This window comes from Bubalus bubalis, chromosome 1 (genome assembly GCF_019923935.1).
Source record: "Bubalus bubalis isolate 160015118507 breed Murrah chromosome 1, NDDB_SH_1, whole genome shotgun sequence".
Lineage (NCBI taxonomy): Eukaryota > Metazoa > Chordata > Mammalia > Artiodactyla > Bovidae > Bubalus > Bubalus bubalis.
This window is the reverse complement of record NC_059157.1, coordinates 19,929,813-19,950,922: the sequence shown is the minus strand read 5'-3', so window position 1 is coordinate 19,950,922 and position 21,110 is coordinate 19,929,813. Positions and strand designations below refer to the sequence as shown.

The window sequence follows — 21,110 nt, the reverse complement described above, 5'->3', positions numbered from 1 at the left end:
TAAAGTACATCTTACTGAGTAGTGTGTGTGATACTGTAAGGCAGAAATCACTGAGAGCAAGTGTTCTTGCCTGCTGATGTTGGGATATACTGTATAAAATCTTTATGCTTGTGTATATTCATTTTATAACAATAAAGGCTTGAAAATGCCTTCTTTATTTTTCATTAGGGAATCACTTCTACTAAAACAGTCTCTATTTTGTCTAGCATGACATCTCTACTGGTGAGGGTAATTAGTACCCATGCCAACCATGTTTTGTTTCTCTCTTTGAGAAAAAAATTTTTAGTAGAAAGGGGTATGTGTAAAAAAGCAGGTGGTAAAACTTAGGAGTTCAGTTTAGTTCAGCTTAGCCACCCTCTTCTGAACTTTGGTTTCTCCTGTATGCTGACTTTAAGTCACTAAGCTGTGTTTGACTCTGCAGCCCCGTGGACTGGAGCCCGCTAGGATCCTCTGTCCTTGGCATTTCCCAGGCAAGAATACCGGAGTGGGTTGCCATTTCCTTCTGCAGAGGATCTCCAGGGATCAAACCCGCATCTCCTGCATTGGCAGTCAGGTTCTCTACCAGTTAGCTACCAGGGAAGCCCCTGGTTTCTCCTATACTCATATCCAAAAGACCCAAGTTGCCTGCAGTTTTCAGTATAGACAAGTTGAGGGATAAAAAAGGAGTGAGTATGAAATCATTTTGCTATGAGTATGATTCATTATTAAAATTCAATTTAGAAGCGAAATTACAAACGTGACACTTCAGTATAGCCTTGTAAGAATCTAAAGTGATTCCTCTGTCTTTCCAAATGAACCAAACTTGATAGGGTAGGTTAGAGCACAACTGCAGCAGCAGCTTGAGAACATCCATCTGGCAGAGTGTTAAGGGAATAGGAGATTAGGAAGAAACACAGAAGGTCACTCTAATGCTATTCCTAGTTCCTCAGTAGTGGAATTGTCAGTGGTGTTATTTACATATAATTATTTATCAATTATTACATGGTAAAGATATTTTAAAATAGTTCTCTGATGATTATGATTGGTTATGATCTCTTTGGCCTAAACTGTTTATTTAATATCACTTGAAGGAGAGTGTTCCCCCATCAGCTCTTAAATCCTTTTAAGTGAAGGGTGAACCTTAGTCTGTGAAAAGGCTTCCTTAGTTACAAAGAAAGTCTGGTTTCAGAAACTCTTCTGGCCTAATGAGAAGCAGCAAAAAGTGGAGAGTTCATTATGGATTGAAGAACCTTGATATTATCTGTAGCTTTGGATTGGTATTATGAGAAAGAGTTGTTTGGCCATCATGTAAGAACAATGTAAACCATTCATTGTGTACCACCATCTGGTGCCTGAGTTAGCTCGGGCTGCCATACCATAGACTGGGTGGTTTAAATAACAAAAGTTTATTTCTCCCAGTTCTGGAGGCTAGGAAATCCAAGATCAAAGTGCCAGCTTGGTCAGTTTCTGAGGAGGGGATCTCTTCCTGACTTCTGGAGGGCTGCCTTCTTGCCAAGAGAGAAAAAGAATTCTTGGCTGTCTCTTAATAAGGGCACCAAATCCCATCTGGGGGGCTTTTACCCTCATGACCTCATCTACCCTGATTACCTCCTGTAAGTCCTATCTCCTGTCTTCTGGAATATCCCGTCACAGTGAGGGCTGGGGCTTCAACATATAATCCGGAAGGGTGACCCAAACATTCACCAGGTTATTTTTGTATTCTGCCTTTTTTTTAAAGTATAATAATTGCTCATGAAATCTACACACACACACAAAAGCATATTCATCCATTCCCTCACTTCCTCAATTAATTTAGAATTATAAAAGGAAATTTTTTAAAGCATTAAGAATCTAAATAATATTCTTTTTTAAGAGAAGACTATTTTCAATGACTAATAAAATGTCCTTCTCTGCTAAAAATGGCATCAAGAGTAAAATTTAAAAACACTATAAATACCATTCATGATTATTTGAAATACATACTCGGGTAATCAAGTTAGTAAATTTGGAAATCAACTAAATATTAAATACTTTATATGTTGATTTTTTTCCTTTTGTAAAGATGTTTTTATTTTTCAATAATAACATGATAATCCCCTACTCTGAATACCATAAAAATGCCCATTAAAGTTATCTCCTAGATTCTGAGAGGGCCCAATACCCTTAGAATTGAGTAAGGGCAAGGAATCAATTCTTTTGTTAAGAAGTCCTACATTTTTAGGGAACCCTCCTACACCGTTGGTGGCTATGTAAATCGGTGCTGCCACTGTGGAGAGTGGAGCTTGGAAATCTTGGGCAGGGAATACCCACTTGGGCAAGGAATAGAGCTGGAAATCTCCGCACCTGGCTGCCTCTAACTGCTGAATTCATATGTGCAAACTCAGAAATGACAGGACTTGGTCGCTGAAGGAACTCTGAGGTGATACTATGTCTCCCGAGTCCTGGAGCTCTGGAGACACTAAAATCAGCTAAAGGAATTTCTCATTCTCACAGTTTATATTTAAAATGACTCCCCAAGGGTCTAAGGTGAAATTATTTCCCCATAAATAATCTTTAAATGAAACTCGGTGGACTCGTTTCCTTGTACTTACAGAATAAGGCATCTATCTGTCTGTTGAACTTTAGTTAGAATCTTTGATGTTTAGATTTGAAAACCTTAGATTGTAAATATTAATTATAAAAAGGAATTCAGGGGAGATTCGAATAGTCCAAAAACTTTTCTTTTGAAAAGTATAAAACATCAGGCTACTGTCAGACCACACAACCTGATTTCCATAAAGTCTGCCAGCTGTTTCTCATTAAACAATGCAAAATTAACATTGCACCCCCTGAAACTGCTAAGCATTCTTTTTTCTTTCCCATACAAATCCTATGAGAGGATGCTAGAAACTCATTTTCATGCATACAGTTCAGTTCTTCTGCTGGTTCTGTGGCTGGTAAAGAGAAACACAAATTTCTGGCTGTTGTAGAATCCCCTTGGAGTTTCCACAATGATAATGTTAAGTTAAAATTTAATTAAGTTGGCATTCAGAGCTTTGCCCTCACAAAGATTACCCCATGGATTACCTGCTCTTTCTTGTCTGTTTATTTCCTTTCCCCTGTCCTTCTCTTCCCCATACATAACACTTAAAGATAGTCCTTTATAGTCTTACCTTAAAAAATAAACTTTTACTCTTAAGGCAATTGAAGTATAGAAGTTTTATGTTATTAGTTATTTCATAAATTCTACAAATTTTCAAGTGCCTTAGGTTCCTTCCTAAAGATAACTACATATGTTACTTTGGAAAGGCATTCTCTTTGAGGCTGTAAAATATCAATCATTATTCTACCTCGTTGAACTTTATTTGGAAGAGGACTTAAATGGCAGCTAGTCCAGCCTCCCAGTACAGTGTTGGAAGCTTCCCTCCAATAACTCTGATAGGTTTTCATCTCACTCTACTTGATCTGGCTCAACAGATCATCTCTGGATTTAGCACCAAACTTAGAATTTCGCACTTCAAGGAGAGATTGACTAGTCAGAAGAAGCACTTGAATCAACTGGAGGGATTTAGTTCAGGAAGAGACCAAATGACCATCCATTAGAGATACATAGAAAAATCCAGCACTAGGAAAGAAGCAGATAAATTATCTTCTTTAATTTCAGTATTCTTTATTCTTCCATGTCCTCTGATGCTTATTCTGAATCACTTCCTTTGTTAAGAAGTCCTACATTTTAGGGAACCCTCCTACACTGTTGGTGGCAGTGTAAATAGGTGCAGCCACTGTGGAGAACAGTATGGAGGTTTCTTAAAAAAAATAAAGTTACCAAGTGATCCAGTAATCTCTCTCCTGGGCATGTATCCAGAAAAAGATGAAAACTCTTAAGTCAAAAAGATATATACACCCCAGTGTTCACAGCAGCACTGTTTACAATAGCCAGAACATGAAAGCAACCTAAGTGTCTATCAACAGATGAATGCATAAAGAAGACATGATGTACATATACAATGGACTGTTACTCAGCCATAAAAAAAAATGAAATGATGCCATTTGCAGCAACTCACATGGACCTAGAGATTATCTTTTACTTCCTAAGTAAAGGAAGACAAAGACAAATATCATATGATATCTAAAATGAACTTATTTACAAAACAGAAATAGTCTAACAGATATAGAAAACAAACTCTTGGTTACCAAAGGGGAAAAGGAAGGGGAGATATAAATTAGGAATTTGGGATTAATAGATACACACTTCTATGTATAAAGTAGATGAACAGCAAGAACCTACTGTGTATCACAGGGAACTGTATTCAATATCTTATAATAACCTATAATGGAAAAGTATATATATATATATATGAATCACTTTGCCATATGCCTGAAAATAACACAACACTACTTCAATTTTTTTAAAAAAAGAAGTCCTACATTTCTGGGGCACTCATCCAATAGTATGGCACACTCTCAATATTGATAGGGTTTGATTTGAATGCTGAGTTGAGTCAGAACTACCAAAGCGATCCCTGCCCACCAACAGCAGTTTCCCCTCTCTCTCAGCCATACTCATCCATTTCTGAACATCCTCTGCAGAATCTGAGTGTCAGAACCCAGCCAAAGGAAAGGAAGGAAGGTAGAGTGAGAGTTCTGAAGTCAGACTTCCCTGCATTTGATCTGACTCTGCTATTAACTTGCCATATTAATCCCCATGTTTCTTAGTTTCCTTATCTGTTGTGTGGAGATAATAATGGTCTCTAGCTCTGGTAGTGGTTATGTAAAGTAAGCAAATTAATACATATAATGCACTTTAGTACATAGAAAGTACCCAGTAGATTTTAGCTATTATTTTAACAAAATACTTGGTATTTCAAAGTGTTTTTGTATCTTCTATTTCATTTTCACCAGAAAATAATACAGTAAAGAAGCCAGTACTATTATTACTCTCTTATTTCAGAGATTGAGACTTATAAACATTAATATGTTAAATGCTCCTAGGTTGTAGGAATAGTATGTCTTACTAATGAAAAGTAACAGTCTTGATGTAGTCCACTGTGATGGGACTGTAGCTATTATTAGGTGCATGAGCTCTAGGCGCTATGCTTTAGAGAACTGCTGACCAAGTGTCCCAGCACCAGAGCAAAAGACTCATAATGGGAAAGAAAACATTATTATTAGAAGATCTAATAATGTGTGGTCTGTAGAAAAAAGAAAAGTTAAAGGAGATACTGGGGAAAGAAGTGAATTAAGGTATCTTTTTAAAGTCTTATTTCTACTTTGGTTCATCAGTTTTCATTCTGCAGATAGTTTTTCTCTTTTAAATTATTTTTATAATAGCTCAAGAGTTGAGAAGCTACAAGGAAACTTGTTATTGTTATGGTACTATGTAAAATATCCATTCTAAAGACAGGTGTCAGTGATGAGATATAGTTATTTCCATGGACTCATGCCCGTATTGATTCTCTGGCTTTTAATTTGGTTTGATGCTGATTTAAGTTTCACTGTCTCAAAGAACTTCTTAGCTATACCTCACACTCTATGCCTAAAGGAAATTTAATAAGCTCTGATTATGCATTTATTATATCTTCCTGAGAGTTTTATATTAATGGCTGATACAGTATTTTATTTGTAGAAGGGGCACACTGATCTGTCTTAACCAATGGTAAGTTTGAATGAGATGTGTTTTGTTAAAATAGCCAGAGCAGAGATGGAGCATTTATAAATGTCCATTTATAAGGTGTTAGTCACTCAGTCATGTCCTACTCTTTGTGACCCCATGGACTGTAACCTGCCAGGCTCCTCTGTCCATGGGATTCTCCAGGCAAGAGTACTGGGGTGGGGTGCTGTTTCCTTCTGTTTATAAGATCCAACCAGTCCATTCTAAAGGAGATCAGTCCTGATGCTAAAGCTGAAACTCCAGTACTTTGGCCACCTCATGCGAAGAGTTGACTCATTGGAAAAGACTCTGATGCTGGGAGGGATTGGGGGCAGGAGAAGAAGGGAACGACAGAGGATGAGATGGCTAGATGACATCACCGACTTGATGGACATGAGTTTGAGTGAACTCTGGGAGATGGTGATGGACAGGGAGGCCTGGCGTGCTGTGATTCTTGGGGTCACAAAGAGTCGGACATGACTGAGCGACTGAACTGAACTGAACTGATAAGGTGATGGTTATTAAATAATTACAGCACAGGACTTCCCTGTTGGCTCAGACGGTAAAGTGCCTGTCTACAATGCGAGAGACCCGGGTTTGATCCCTGGGTCGGGAAGATCCCCTGGAGAAGGAAATGGCAATCCACTCCAGTACTATTGCATGGAAAATCCATGGACAGAGGAGCGTGGTAAGCTACAGTCCATGGGGTCGCAAAGAGTCGGACACGACTGAGCGACTTCACTTTCACTTTACACAGTGGAAATACTATACAAAGAATAAGATGGACCTATATGTGCTAGTATTTTTAAGAGAAAAAAAAAAAAGCCAATTCAGAAGAATATTGTGTGATCTATGTGTGACAAGTGAAAGTGTTAGTCCCTCAGTTGTGTACAACTTTGTGACCCTGTGGACTTAGCCTGCCAGGCTCCTCTGTCCATGGAATTCTCCAGGCAAGAGTACTAGAGTGGGTTGCCATACCCTTCCCCAGAGGATATTCCCAATTCAGGGATCAAACCCAGGTCTCCTGCTTTGCAGGCAGATTCGTTCCCATCTGAGCATTTCCCACCAGGGAAGCCTTGTGTGACAAAAGCAACAGCACAGAGAACTCAGAGGAAGACAAACGTGCCTTCATGTAACACAGAAAAACATCTCAGATGATGCAACTGTAAGCAGTGCCTGTCTTTAGGAAAGGAGTTTGTTGGGTAAAGAATGGCAACCCACTCCAGTATTCTTGCCTGGAGAATCCCAGGGATGGAGGAGCCTAGCGGGCTGCCATCTACGGGGTCACACAGAGTCAGACACAACTGAAGTGACTTAGCAGCAGCAGCAGTAAGTCTTACCTCATTGCAAATGCATGTGTGCCCTTGGCGCACACACTCAGACACACACGCCATTTTCTGACTTGAGACAGGTCCAGAATCCAAGAGGCATTCAGCTTGAAGTCTGCCTAGAGTTGGATTATCAACCATCCAAGTTTGCCTGGGGTGAATGGGTTTCCTGAGACTAGGAATGGCCTGAGCAAATCAAGATGAATTGATTACCTAGCCTGAAAAATCCCAGAGGATTTCATCTAGGTCAAAATGAAAATCTTAATGAAAACCGAAATACACTATACATCATGAAGTTAGGCAACTCTCTGTTGACTTACATCATGGCTTCGCAGTTGTGGTTTTGTTTTTTCTTAGGGAATGCTTCATACATCACACAGGCCTGTGTTGAAACGTGGTATAAATCTTTTACACAAATTCAAAGTCATATTCACCAAGCTGGATTATATGTATCCCCTCTTCTCTTTCACTAATGTAAATCAAAAGCAAACTATAACTTTCATTTCATTACTAGCATGAAGCACTGTGTTAAGCCTTCAAACATAAAATACACTCCTCATTCTCAACAAGCTCACAGTGGATTAGAGGAGACAGACACATAAATATCAATGTTTAACTGTGTTATTTTGTGACAAGTGTTAAAAGTATAAGATAGTGGCACACAGTTTTAGAACCAGTCTTCAGCAGTCTTTTAAGTGAATACTTTTTGTTGCCATTAACAGCGATAGGAAATTCTGCAACTAGAAAAGAAGTGTGGGTACCTAGGTGTCCTGGATACCAAGGAGAAAAACATTTCAATAAGGAATAAATGATCACCTGTGTCGGATGATACAAATAGGTGAAGTAAGATGACGGCTGAGAAATGACCATTAGGAAATAACTTCTAAGTGTGCAAGATACTCAATAAGGTGATAATAAGTAATAACCACCATTTGTTGAGCTTTTTCTGTGTGATACTGTATTAGGTGCTTATTTATATAGTTAACTTTAATCCACAAGATAGTCTTACATGGTAGGAATTATAATTCTCATTTTATAGATATTAGAAGCCAACTCAGACATTAAGAAACTAGTCCAAAGCCACATAGCTTGTAAATTTTGTAAAAGAGAAATGCAAACCCCAAACTTAAAAGTCTCTGCTTATCATTTCTTCATACTGTGCTGCCTTCGCTTCTGTTATAACGTTGTCCACAATTTTTTATATACTTTTAATTTAAAATGTTTTACATTTTTACAGTGTTGTGTTGTTTTCTGCCATACAACAATGCACGTCAGCCGTAATTATCATCCACAATTTTATAACAGAATGGTTGGTTGTTCCTGTTTTAGCTATGCATGTATAAACTTTAGGATAAGTTAATGCATTATTGTGTGCTTCAAATCTGTATCATAAGAAGCAAAGATAAATATACATATATGTTTCTTTTTTCTCTTATGGCCTGATTCCAAGAAGAAAACTTTGAATTATGGGATTTAAGTAAGGATTCTTTTTTGAATAAACATTTTACAATATAAAAATAGTAGTAATAGCAAATCTCTTACAGCAGAATAGTATTAAGATAGGTTTTTTGATAGAGCTATTATGTTTGCAGTTGTTTCATATTTTATCACTCTACATGTTTGACTTTTAAAGTATTCACAACAAAAAAGTCTGTTTTAAAAGTAAATCAGATATGCAAACTGACAGATTGCTGTGCTGTCCTGTCCACGGCGATGCCGTAAATGTTTGATTCTTGTGTTTGTTGATTTACAGCCACCACAAAATTATCAAGCACCATGTGTGAGTAAATGGGTCTGCTTTTTTTTTTCCTCCCAAAACCAAAATTATACTCTGTTAATTATCCTAGCATTTAGAAAATTACTCTTACCATTGTTTTGCCATTTGGTAGTTGAGGAATAAAGTTGACACTATGTGGTAACCATTCACTAAATTTAGTCCTGTACCATGTGATTTTAATTGCTTTGCATCAGAAGATAGCATTTAGTATATAATGTTTAGTTGTAAATTTTTTTCTAGAGGAAAAACCCCTGGGCTCAGTAGTAGAAGCTTGTTCAAATCACCCTTTGTTCTCAGTTTGTACTTTTTCTTTTTGCTTTATACCATTTCCTCAGATTTACTGCATGCATTTCACAGACTTTTATGCGCCTTCCAATGATACTATTTAGTTTGCATAATTAGCATCGACAGTAGAATGACTGCTGGGAAAGTTTCATCCAGCGTGTTCAGCACTCACTGCCTACGAATTCATCTGCTCCTGTAGCTCATCTGTCTCTGCCTAGATGCTGCTATCATTTTGCTAACTGACACTGTTATTCTATCTCTCCTAGATTAGTCCTGCAGGCTTCTATTCAGGTCTTGCTGCCATCAGATTTGCCCTCCCAGTCCAGTCTATTGAGTAACTAGAGTGATCTTTCCGAAACTCCGTTCTCAGCCCCTTTACCACCAGGGTATCATATAGGCACTTCAAACTCAATAAACCCGAACTTCGCATTCTTTCCCTTTGGGTTCCCTTCCCATCTCCCCTCTATCCCTCCCTCCCTTCTCTCCTTCTTAAAAGCAAGCTTCAAAAGCAGTCTTAACATCTGTATAAGGAGAGAATGGTGAGAGAGAAGGCAGAAAAATATTTGAAGAAATAATAGCTGAAAGTTTTTCAGATTTGGTGAATACTATACATAATAGATCCAAGAAACTCAGCCAGCCCCAGGCACTCACATATACCAAAAAAAGAAGAAAAAGGCTGTACCAGGGTACATCACGAATCAAATTGCTTAATGTCTCTTAATGATAAAGAGAAATTATGAATGTATCCAGAGGAAAAACCACATGTACACAGGAATAAAGATAGAATGTAGGGGGATTTTTAGTCTCAAAGAGTGCAAGCCAGATAATAGTGAAATGACGTCTTTAAACTGTTAAAGGAAGGGAAATAAGTCCTGAAAATAACTTGATAGTCCTTGGAGGTATTTGCAATAACATTTGACATGTGTCTGAAGGCAGAAACTTGGACGGGCTTGTTGTTTGATGATTCAGACATTTTAATCATCTATTTTCATATGGCATTTTACATTTTAAAGGTGTTTAAATATGGGAGAAAACTTTGCACACTGTTTTGAAATAGCCAAGAGGAGTATTTATCTCCATTTTGCAGGTGAGAAAGCTAAGCTGGTAGTTAACATGACGTTTACAGTTCTATAAGACCCAGGACTGTGATCAGGTTTCCTGACTTCCTATTCAGGACCTTCTTCTATCTACCCTACCGCGTTATTAGCTATGTTTTGCTCAAGAATAATTCCTAAAGTTAGAGACTGTCAGAATAAATAAAGTGTATGGGGTGCCTTGAAAGCAGTAATAAGTAATACAGTAGTTAGTAATACTTTTGTATCTTGACAAAATATGTGAAGAAAATAAAATGAAAATCTTTTAAAATCCCAAGGCGTATGAGAAGCCATTGCAGTATTTAAACTTGAAGTGAATGAGTAGAGGTAGGGAAATTGCTATGATTGTGGAGAAACTTTTAATTAAAATAATGTTATTTCTGATTTTTTTTAAAGGTAAGAAGTTTGATTATTTTTCATTTTCATATTATATGTGAGCAGAGAACCTTTTGATAACGGGTCAAATTAAAATGTGACAAATTTGTTGAAGAGAAACTTTATTTTCCTCTTGTATTTATACTGCATATAAATTAAATACCATCTTGGCATATTTCATTGCATATCCTACTAAGGTAGGAAGTTAGTTTTGACACATTGCTAGCAGCAGTCTGGTGGGATGAATACAGTCCATTATCTTTTTTTTTTTCCCAGTACAATTTCTTCAGATATTCTTTAGAGATGTTTTTCAGCTTTTCCTATTACGGAGGAATTCTGAAAGCTAGCTCTTTATAATAGAATTGGGATTTAAAAGTTAGAATTTGAATGATGGACAGGGCATAAGTAGGATAAAGAAGAATATTTCCAGTTATGGGGAGTATGAACTCTGACATCCCAGAACAGTTGGAATGGTCCTTGATGTAAAGAAACTAAGAAATAATGTAGAGTAGATAGAGTAGGGCATGCTAACTGAAGGCCTTGAAAAAACCCACTAGGAGAAATAGGTGAATGACATGAAGTTATGGGGCTTCCCTGGTGGCTCAGAGGTAGAGAGTCCTCCTGCCAATGCAGGAGATGCGGATTCAATCCTTGAGTCTGAAAGATCCCCTGGAGAAGAAAATGGCAACACACTCCAGTATTCTTGCCTGGGAAATCCCATGGACAGAGGAACCTGGCGGGCTACAGTCAGGGTTGCAAAAAAAATCAGACATGACTTAGTGACTATAAACAGCAACAACTGAAATTAGAATTTACTTCTGAGATGAGTGGATTGTCTCTTATCCAATTAAGAAAGATGAATTTGGGCACTTCACCTCAGTATTTTCTGTGTGTGTTAACACTCACTGCCTTTAAAGAAATACAGATTAAATGCCAAAATAAGAATTATTTACCTTTATTTTACCTGATTATTTTACCTTTGTTTCTTTTTCTTTTCTAGTCAACTCCTTTACATCTAGCAGCAGGCTACAACCGAGTTCGGATCGTTCAGCTTCTTCTCCAGCATGGTGCTGATGTGCATGCAAAAGACAAAGGGTACGTGTATCTGCTTATTTTCTTGAATGGTGTCACTCACGGGTCATTTATTACACTTGGTGTTCAACATCTGACACAGCAAAGTTTTTGAGCACTGGGCAAAGTCTTACATCCCATTGTTTTATGGCTTGTACAGCATTTTAAGAACGTTCACAGTGATTTGACTTATTTTCATATTCCTACTAATTAAGGATTTGTCTCATAACAATTTTGTAAATTAGTTTAATTTTACTGTATTCTATTATTTGCAGTCAAAATTTCTCTCAATTGCAGTTACTATTTTTCAACTCTTAAGTTGTACTTCAGAAAGATAGATGAATCAAAAATTCTGATGACCCAGTAATATGACTATTCTATTTATCAGATATGAAAGGATCATCTTTTATTAATAAGCTAAAATCTTAAGTATACAGTATTTTAATGTTTTTCCTGATGAAATCTTGACCATCTAAACTGAGAAAACCTTAAAGATACTTATGAAGATTGATGTGAAAGAGAGGTGTCTGGGAACCAAAAAAAGCAGTATGTCATTTATTTTGTAAACAGGTGAATTTTGGAAAACTTTGTACCAATTTCCTAGCTAATCTCCAGGGACGTGGGAATTGGATCTGTTAGACTATACATTGGGCTAACACTTCTCCTTATGCCACTTTAAGATCTAAAAGATAATTACCTGACTGCCCCTGTGATGTAGATTCCTATTACAGTCGTGATGGGTAGCGTAAAGGAAAGAAGCCCCAGAGAAGGCTGTCTTTCACTTTGCCCCTCTCCACATCAGGAAACAGAGACAAGAAGAAAGAGCTCAGTACTTGAGACAGTTCTCAGAAGGGGAGTCTATCATTTCAAATCTGCTCCTTTCGGTGCTCTGTTTCTCCCTTGCCTGCCCCGTTCTCTGTACCATATGTACGTGGTGTTCCCATGGTATAGGGGCACACGTGCCTGATGCTCTTGTACACCTCTGTAATCCTTGTGCATGTCTGAAAGCAAATGGGTGAACCGTAGGTGAGTCCTCAAGAGAAGTACACCCCAACAAGAGGGTCCTTGATTTGTGCAGAGTGACATTTGGGTATGCAAGCTATAATAATTTAGATATTGAATTCTTGTGTTGGAAATCACCATGAAAGTAAAATAATATGGTAGGAATATTTCAGTTCACTATCAGTTAACATTTATTTTCTGTAAATACTTAACATATAAAGCAGGCAGTTTGTAATCAGTACATGCACTTCTACCTTTACTTAAAAGCTTTTCTACTTGGTTCTTTAATGATTGACATAAAATAACATAAGTAACGAAAGGTTGGACATTAGTTATGCTTTGTATTCTCTTATTACTTTAAAATATTTTGAATATAATTGTATTGGAATTTGTTAGATTTTTGTTTCTTAGCATTTCTTGGATGAATGACTAAGTTGTTGGACATTACAGTGTTTTAGTTTGCTTTTTTCCATTTAGCGGACTTGTGCCTCTTCATAATGCGTGTTCATATGGACATTATGAAGTCACAGAACTGCTACTAAAGGTAAGAAGAATTAAAGATATTGAATATTGTTTGCCTTTAATTTGTTATGAGTTTACATGGGGATTTTTTACCAAGCTTTTTAAGAGAACAAAATTGTTGTTGTTGTTGTTTTTTAATATTCACTGTTGCCTTGAAATGTTTAAAGTATTCAGCTTATTTTAAACTGTATTTTAAATGCTGAAATTAAAACAGTTGTTGACATTTCAGAGTTATAACTGAAATTTACAGTGAAATGAATGTTTTATTTGATTCCGTGAAATGACTCCTGACCATTAAATTTCTTTTCTCAATTCAGCATGGAGCGTGTGTTAACGCTATGGACCTGTGGCAGTTTACCCCACTTCACGAGGCCGCTTCCAAGAATCGCGTAGAGGTCTGCTCTTTGTTACTTAGCCATGGTGCTGATCCCACTTTAGTCAACTGCCACGGCAAAAGTGCAGTAGACATGGCTCCAACCCCTGAGCTCCGGGAAAGATTGACTTGTATGTATTTATATCCTAAAATCAACACTGCTTGTTGTAAATTAGAATATCTTCTTTTTGGTATTAGGGCTGATGTTTTGTCCAACTTAGATAATGGCCTTGTCTTCTTGTATGTAGACTAACTAGTTATTCTCTTTTCTGATTCTTTATGAATTCTGCAGGAATCTTATATATGTACACTATATTTATTTTGTGTTTATTCAAGCTTAATTCTAATTTATGTGTTCAGGCTCTTTTTTTTTTTTAAAGACTAGAGAGGATAAGGTCATCAGTAACCATTTATTGAACATTTAATATATGCCAGAAACTGGAAATGTAGATGTATACAAACCAGAAAAAAAAATCTCTAAGCTCACAGGGCTTATATTCTAATACTGTTCATAATAATAGATGCTATATAACATCATGGAATGCTCATTGTTGCCCAAACCCTGCAAGTTGCACAGTCATGTTTTTACTTGTGTTACAGCCCAAGCACAATCACTAGTCCAAATTTAAGTAAGATAATTTTTATGACTTGGTTGAAGTAATTTTCTCAGATACTGATACATCTTACTTATATTTACATATGCATGTTTTTTATAAACTTTTGTTTTAGAATAGTTTTAGATTTAGAAAACTTACCAATTAATACAGAAAGTTCTCATATGTCTCATACCCAGTTTCCCCCCATAAACAAATTAATATGGTACATTTGTCATAATAATGAACCAGTACCAATACATTATTAACTAAAGGCTGTAACTCTATTCAGATTTCCTTAGTTTTTACCTAAAGTTCTTTTTCTGCTCCAGGATCCCTTTCAGAACTGCTGTTGCTGTTCAGTCACTCAGTCGTATCTGACTCTTTGCGACCCCATGGACTGCAGCACAGCAGGCTTCCCTGTCCTTCACAGGGAAGTCCTTTTTCTGCTCCAGGATCCCATTCAGAATACTGTATTAAATTTAGTTGTCATATCAAATACTAAGATATATTTAATTCTACCTGTAGGCATTTCAGGTTTAAATTAAAGTAGGTGTCACATACCTAATTTTAAATTTGTCCCATAGTTGATACTGTCTTAAATCTAGGATGCTAAGAATCAGATAACTGGATTTAAACACCTGAGAAAACCTTTAAATGATCATTTAAGAAAAAGGCATAGTCAAAATGAAAACATCAATGAAGTTTAAACAGACTATAAATTTATGTTAAAACAGGAAGAATTCCTTGCGATTTTGATCTCGTTTAAATGGAAATTCAAACTTATTTTGGTGCCGGAACAGATGACGTCCACTACATTACAGGCCCGCACAAACCAGGTCGTCACTGGGCAGATGTCTTGGCAATGAATCCTTGTGGAAGTGCATGTTTTCTCTCTCCCACTCATGTGACTCTTGTCATATGTTATCTTCCATTATATAGTTTATTTTTCTATGTGATGTTCTGTCTCCTCACTTTAGTTTTAAGTTCTTAGAAAGAGCTTTGGTTTTATTATTCTATCTTCTTAGCACCTGCACAGTGCCTTATTACCTAATAAAAATGTGTGGATGGTGTTCGTGTTTGGGCTTGTACCCCAACCTAGCACGGTACATTGTGCATGCTGTGTGCCCAGCAGGTTTATTGAATTGAATTTAACTTAACTCAAAGTATATTTATTTTTTAATATCTTTTTCTAATTTCTTTCTTTTAGTTTTATACCCCAGACTCGGCTTTATCCCCTGTCACCAATTGACTTTTTTTCCTTCCAGGCATTTTGTAAATACAAGTATTGTCATGGGTTTTTACATTGTCTTTCATTGGTCTCTCTGATTCCAGTGTAAACATTAAAATTTAACCAAGATTTCTATAGTTTTGTAAAGGAAAAAGTTCCCTGATTAGAGTATTTTGCAGCCTTTTCAGTATCTTCTTAAATAAGATTCTACTAATGAAGGAAAGCATTTAACAAAGTTGGAACTTTTCTAACCAGTTCTCATCCTCATGCTCACTGCTTTATGCTAGGCAATCACAGTAGCAGACTTCATTTCATATGTACTTTATGCTCGGCAATCACAGACTTCATTTTAAGAAAATTATACAGGAAACAGAAAACAACATTTTGATCACATCCATCATTACAGCATTTTCTCTATACATTTCTTCTCTTTCTTGTTGACTTTTTTATTTGTTGTTTTCATGAAGCCAGATGAACACAATAGTGTGGGTTCTGCACATAGTGGAGTTGAAAATCCTAAAAGTAGCTTTCATTCTTGTTTCAAAAGGCATTTATAAAGAGAAACTTCTAAGGCATTCTATAAATGTTAAGTTTTCAGGGTAATTAGGATTTCTGAAGTTTCAAAGTCCTGTACTTTGAGGAATTTGGCAGTGATAAAGTACCACTAAACACACAGTTAAACAAAAATGTTTTCCCCCCAAACTTGCCATGACTTATTTTATACATATCAGCATTCGTGCAGCAATTATTTATTGGCTACCTACTGTATGCCAAACACTGTGGTCAGTGATGGGACCACTGTCACAGATAAAACAGTGCGATAAGCCCTGTGACAGAAGGCTAAAGGCAAGTGCAGAGGCTTTTAGAAGAACGAATCCTAACAGGGAACATCCGAAAGGCTTATCCAGAGTATCTGAACTGAGACCCTGAGCAACGAGTAGTAGTTAATACGTGTGTGTGCATGTGTGTGTCTCTGTCTCTCTCTGTCTTATAAGGGAGAAAAGAAAGTGACAAGGGGCCCTCAAAGGAAAGAGAGAAAGGCAAAGAGAAAGAGTTCAATGCCAGGCAGATGCAAAGGCCTGAACATGAGCAGGACTGGAATTATGTAACATATTATGTCACATATCATTTATATCTTTTCAGAACAATTTTCAGCTTTTTGTTAACAAGTAGTCTTATCAAAATACACTCCAGTCTTTTAAAATAAAAAATAAGACTATTTGCTTTTAATAAATGAGAGTAGTGGATTCTTATTCATGTAGTTAATTTAGAACTCCCTTTTAAAAATCTTACTTGCTTGTATAGATAATAAATATATAACACTAACTGTTCTTTGAAAATTTTTCAGACTCTGGCACTTCCCCCATAAATCAGTCCTCCCCTCCTCTGTGTTAAGATATAATCATTGTTAATATTTTGGTGAATATTTCTCTAAATGTATTTTTTATATCATTAGTTGTATTTAGTTGTGCTGATGGTAAGGTAGTAGTAATCATACCAAAAAATGGGTCAACCTTCCCTTTCTCATTTGCTACATGAATTTTCATTTTAAAATATATACTTTCATGTCCAATATATAGAGAGCTATCGTTTTGTTTACGAGTTAGAAAGTATTCCAGTGTGTGAAAGTGAAGTCGCTCAGTTGTGTCCGACTCTTTGCGACCCCGTGGGCTGTAGCCCACCAGGCTCCTCCATCCAAGGGATTTTCCAGGCAAGAGTACTAGAGTGGGTTGCCATTTCCTTCTCCAGGGGATCTTCCTGACCCAGGGATCGAACCCAGGTCTCCCACATTGCAGGCAGACGCTTTAACCTCTCAGCCACCAGGGAAGCCTATTCCAGTGTATAAGTGTTCACAAATTACTTAACTGGTTTCTATTTGGTGTACATTTAAGTCAACTTGATTTAAAACTTTGCTGGAGTGAGTATCTTTATATGTGTATCTATATGTGAATGCTGAGTAGAAAATAGTCTTATTTCAGAAATTTTCATGAACCTACACCCTCCTCCTTTGCACTTTTATCATTGTTTTGTCATGTTGTGGCTGTTGCTAAAATAGAGGAATATGTAAAATTAATAATTTTCCTACTTTATAATCATGATAATGATTTTTATAGATTTTAAAGATTTATATGTCACCATTATTTAATTAACAGATGAATTTAAAGGTCACTCTTTACTACAAGCAGCCAGAGAAGCAGACCTAGCCAAAGTTAAAAAAACACTTGCTCTGGAAATCATTAATTTCAAACAGCCTCAGTCTCATGAAACTGCACTGGTAAGATCTTATTGTTAATCCGTTCCTTGGGTCTGTAACAGTAGTGTAAACTCAAAATACAATTTTCATTTCAGAAACCTTAAGGTAACTTTAGTATCTCAAGTGCCAGGAATTTGCATTTTAATATTGGTTGCATTGATTTTTAAATCTGGTTCAGAAGATGATTGCTTTCATGGGTGAGAGAAGAGCCATTTGCTCAACCTTAATTTGAAAATTATTTTTACATTTGCCTTTATCCAACCATATTATAACAAACCTACTTTTGTGGCCAGTGTGCTCATGAAATACAAAATGTGATTTTTCTCATAGAATCTCCCTTTTCTTGTGGTTGCTAGTTGCTAGATAAATATTATATTTGCTTTCTACAGAAGATTAAATTATTTTCAAAGGTACTTGCCTCATCCTTTTGAGCAATTGTAGTCAAAGAATTATTATATTCCTTAATGAAATATAGTAAGACTAGGAAATTTTTTGTTCCAGACTGTACAAATTGTTTTTTTTAAACTATTCATCTTCTTTCTGTTAATGTACTTGGAGAAAGATGATTCTGTTTTCTTCGTCAGTGATCACATTAAGTTTCAGGTGTAGGACTGATTGGATTACACTTTAATCCAGAATTTAAGCATAAGGGATGCCTCTATCACAAACCTCTAAATATGCTTCAGTTAACATTCTTAACTTACATCTGGCACAGAAGGGTCAAACCGTAGGCAATACCTGCTGAAAACAACATTGTAAGAGTTACCAAACCAAAATAGGCCAACTGTATGTGTGGCCCCCATGCAGGGGTTTAGATACATTCAGGCTACACAGTATATGCCAGGACACACTCAAAGCCATGGACTAAACCTGACCTGCTTTTTTAGAGTGTTCATTTTATTCATTAGTACATAGTTTTTTACTTTTTAAATTTTAATACAAATATGAAGTGAAGTTGAACACAAAGGTTGTATAAATAGAGGATAAAACATAAAATTTCTGAGAATACTTCTCCCTCTAAGCTCCTTCAAGTCTGTTACCTTCTTACCTATCCCTGGGCATATGGACTTATTGTCCAATAGTGTTAGGAGTACCTCTGGGGAAGAGCTTGAGAAATACTGACTTTTGTGGCTGACAACCTACTGAAGGACTGAGTAATTCAATTACGGATTTTTTTAGCTTCGGAGAGGCAGTATTCTGATACCTCAAGTAAATATATACTGGATAATTGCTTATTGGCTAAAGGGAAAGGAGTGAAGTCTCTCTGAATGCTCAACTAAGAGCATAATTTCACCTTGATTTAAAGGCATGTGTTTCATACTCGCAGTGTATTTAGGAGGAATTTCGGTCGTCTCCGTAATGTGAAAATGTATGTTTTGGGACAGCAGTGTTTTAAATAGTCAGCAGGTGCTTTTCAATTCAGAAATCTACTTTTACACGGTTTATTTTATTCACTGGTTTTTCTTTATGTTACAGCACTGTGCTGTGGCCTCGCTGCATCCCAAACGCAAACAAGTGACAGAATTGTTACTTCGAAAAGGAGCAAATGTTAATGAGAAAAATAAAGAGTAAGTGCAGTCGCAGAAGGCGTTGCTCCGTAGTTAAAGCAATACTGCGGTACAAGTTAAGAGGTGATGTTTTCCTTTTCTCCTCTCCGCAGTTTCATGACTCCCCTGCATGTTGCGGCAGAGAGAGCCCACAATGATGTCATGGAAGTTCTGCATAAACACGGAGCAAAGGTAAAAGGCACACCTGAGATAAGGTGCCAGTCTCGGCATTGAGTAGCTAGCTGCACTTAAAGATTGTTCCTCTCCTCTCTGATTCTCCTGAAGAAATTGATCTTATAAAGGACTGTTAACATGTATTTGAATTCACTGATTCTCCTTTAAAGCTGATTTAAATCTGGTTGCTAATAGAGATAATTCCTGGTGCTTTATGTTGTACTTTACTGTCATTCTTCTCTAAAGCAATAAATGTGGTTAGGGTCTTACCGTTTGAAATGCATTTCACCTTTACACTGTTTTACCTTAATACTGGAATTGATATATTTTGGTAGTCAACATCAATGATGGCTTATCAGAAAATAATTTATGTAAATGATTGACAAAATATTGCTACTTATTTTAAAGAACATTTGTTCCTTCAAACCAGTAATGATAATCATTTTTTCACATAACCTCAATATAAAGAAATAAAATTTTAATAACCATTTTTATTGGCATTGTCTGAGTGACATTATCTGCAACTCCAGGACTCCCATGAATTGCTTGAGGAAATTTTGCTTGAAGGAAGCAAGCTGGTTGTTTTTCAGAGGTACTTGAACGTGAAAATTTTTAAATCCTCAACAATTTTTTTTTTAACAGCTCAGCTTTTTATTGAATATGTTACTAAAGAGGTTTAGTGAAAAAGACCAAAGCTCATGTTATCATCATACTCTTCAGATTCTTCTCTTTGCTTCTGCTTTCTTCTCCTCAGCTGGCAGCAGTGGTAGATGGGGCAGGACCTCCTGCTGGTCCAGCGCCAGCTACCAGAGCAGGTCCACCAGCCCCCGCATTGCAGATGAGGCTCCTGATGTTGACATTGGCCAAAGCCTTTGCAAACAAACCTGGCCAGAAAGGCTCAGCATTTACACCGGCTGCTTTAATGAGGGCATTGATCTTATCCTCTGTGACTGTCACCTCATCGTTGTGCAGAATGAGGGCAGAGTAGATGCAGGCGAGCTCCGAGACGGAGGCCATGGTGCGGTTGGGTGCTCGGTGGGAGCTGCCAGGCGCCGTGCTAGTTGCTGGATGAAGTGAGGGCCTCACCCCAAAATGGCCTTAGCTTCCTCGGAAGACCCGAGTGCCTTAGCAGAAGCTAAGGAAAGAAAGCAAGAGTGTATATTTTAAAACAGGGGTCCCCAAAGTAGGATATAGACACTCTATGGAACATACAAGAGGAGCCACTGGGTGAAGGGGGAAAATACTAGAATTTTTATTTATTGAAAGAGTAATTTACTAATAACTAGTAATTTATTAACTTATTAAGAACAGAGAAATTAACATCTACTACTATTTCCTACTCCAGGGGATCTTCCCAACCGGGGAATCAAACCTGCGTCTCTTGCACTGGGAGGTGGATTCTTTACCAACTGCGTCACCTGGGAAGCCTTAGTAATTTATTAACTTATTAAGAACAGAGAGATTAACATCTACTACTATTTCACACACAGATTGATACTGCCATCAATCTGTGTGTGTGTGTGTCTGTGTGTGTGTGGTAGGGGATTGACAGGGATACACTCACTCATCTGCTCACATCCAGCACGATGTGACACGTTGCACTTTACATGAGTAGATTTATGGGTATTATTTTAAACGGTAGCATCTTAATAAATACCATTGTTGAAAATCAGAGGAAACAACCATGACAATCGTGTAGAAAGGTTTATCTGGCTATTTCATAAATGAGGATTTTCAGGAATTGACATACTTAGTTGTTTTGCCTTTTTTTTTTTTTTTTTTTAATGAAAGTAAGTGAGTTCAAAATTTGCTTATAGTTCCAGATAGTGACAAATGATTATTACTTGCATGTAGGTACATATTTTTAAAAAGAAAC

At 36.9% G+C, this 21,110-nt stretch overlaps 1 protein-coding gene and 1 pseudogene across 2 annotated transcripts in view; one reads left to right on the top strand and one right to left on the bottom strand.

Annotated features, from left to right (window-relative positions):
* Positions 1–21,110, top strand: part of TNKS (tankyrase) — a 161,233-nt gene that overhangs the window by 89,968 nt on the left and 50,155 nt on the right. For both annotated transcript variants that reach the window (XM_025278992.3, XM_006060715.4), the window contains exons 6-11: positions 11,468–11,562; positions 13,018–13,084; positions 13,380–13,566; positions 17,413–17,534; positions 18,990–19,081; positions 19,174–19,252. In XM_025278992.3, the coding sequence (XP_025134777.1) occupies positions 11,468–11,562; positions 13,018–13,084; positions 13,380–13,566; positions 17,413–17,534; positions 18,990–19,081; positions 19,174–19,252 (642 nt within the window). The remainder of the gene's footprint in view (positions 1–11,467; positions 11,563–13,017; positions 13,085–13,379; positions 13,567–17,412; positions 17,535–18,989; positions 19,082–19,173; positions 19,253–21,110) is intronic.
* Positions 19,911–20,251, bottom strand: LOC112585559 (annotated as a pseudogene).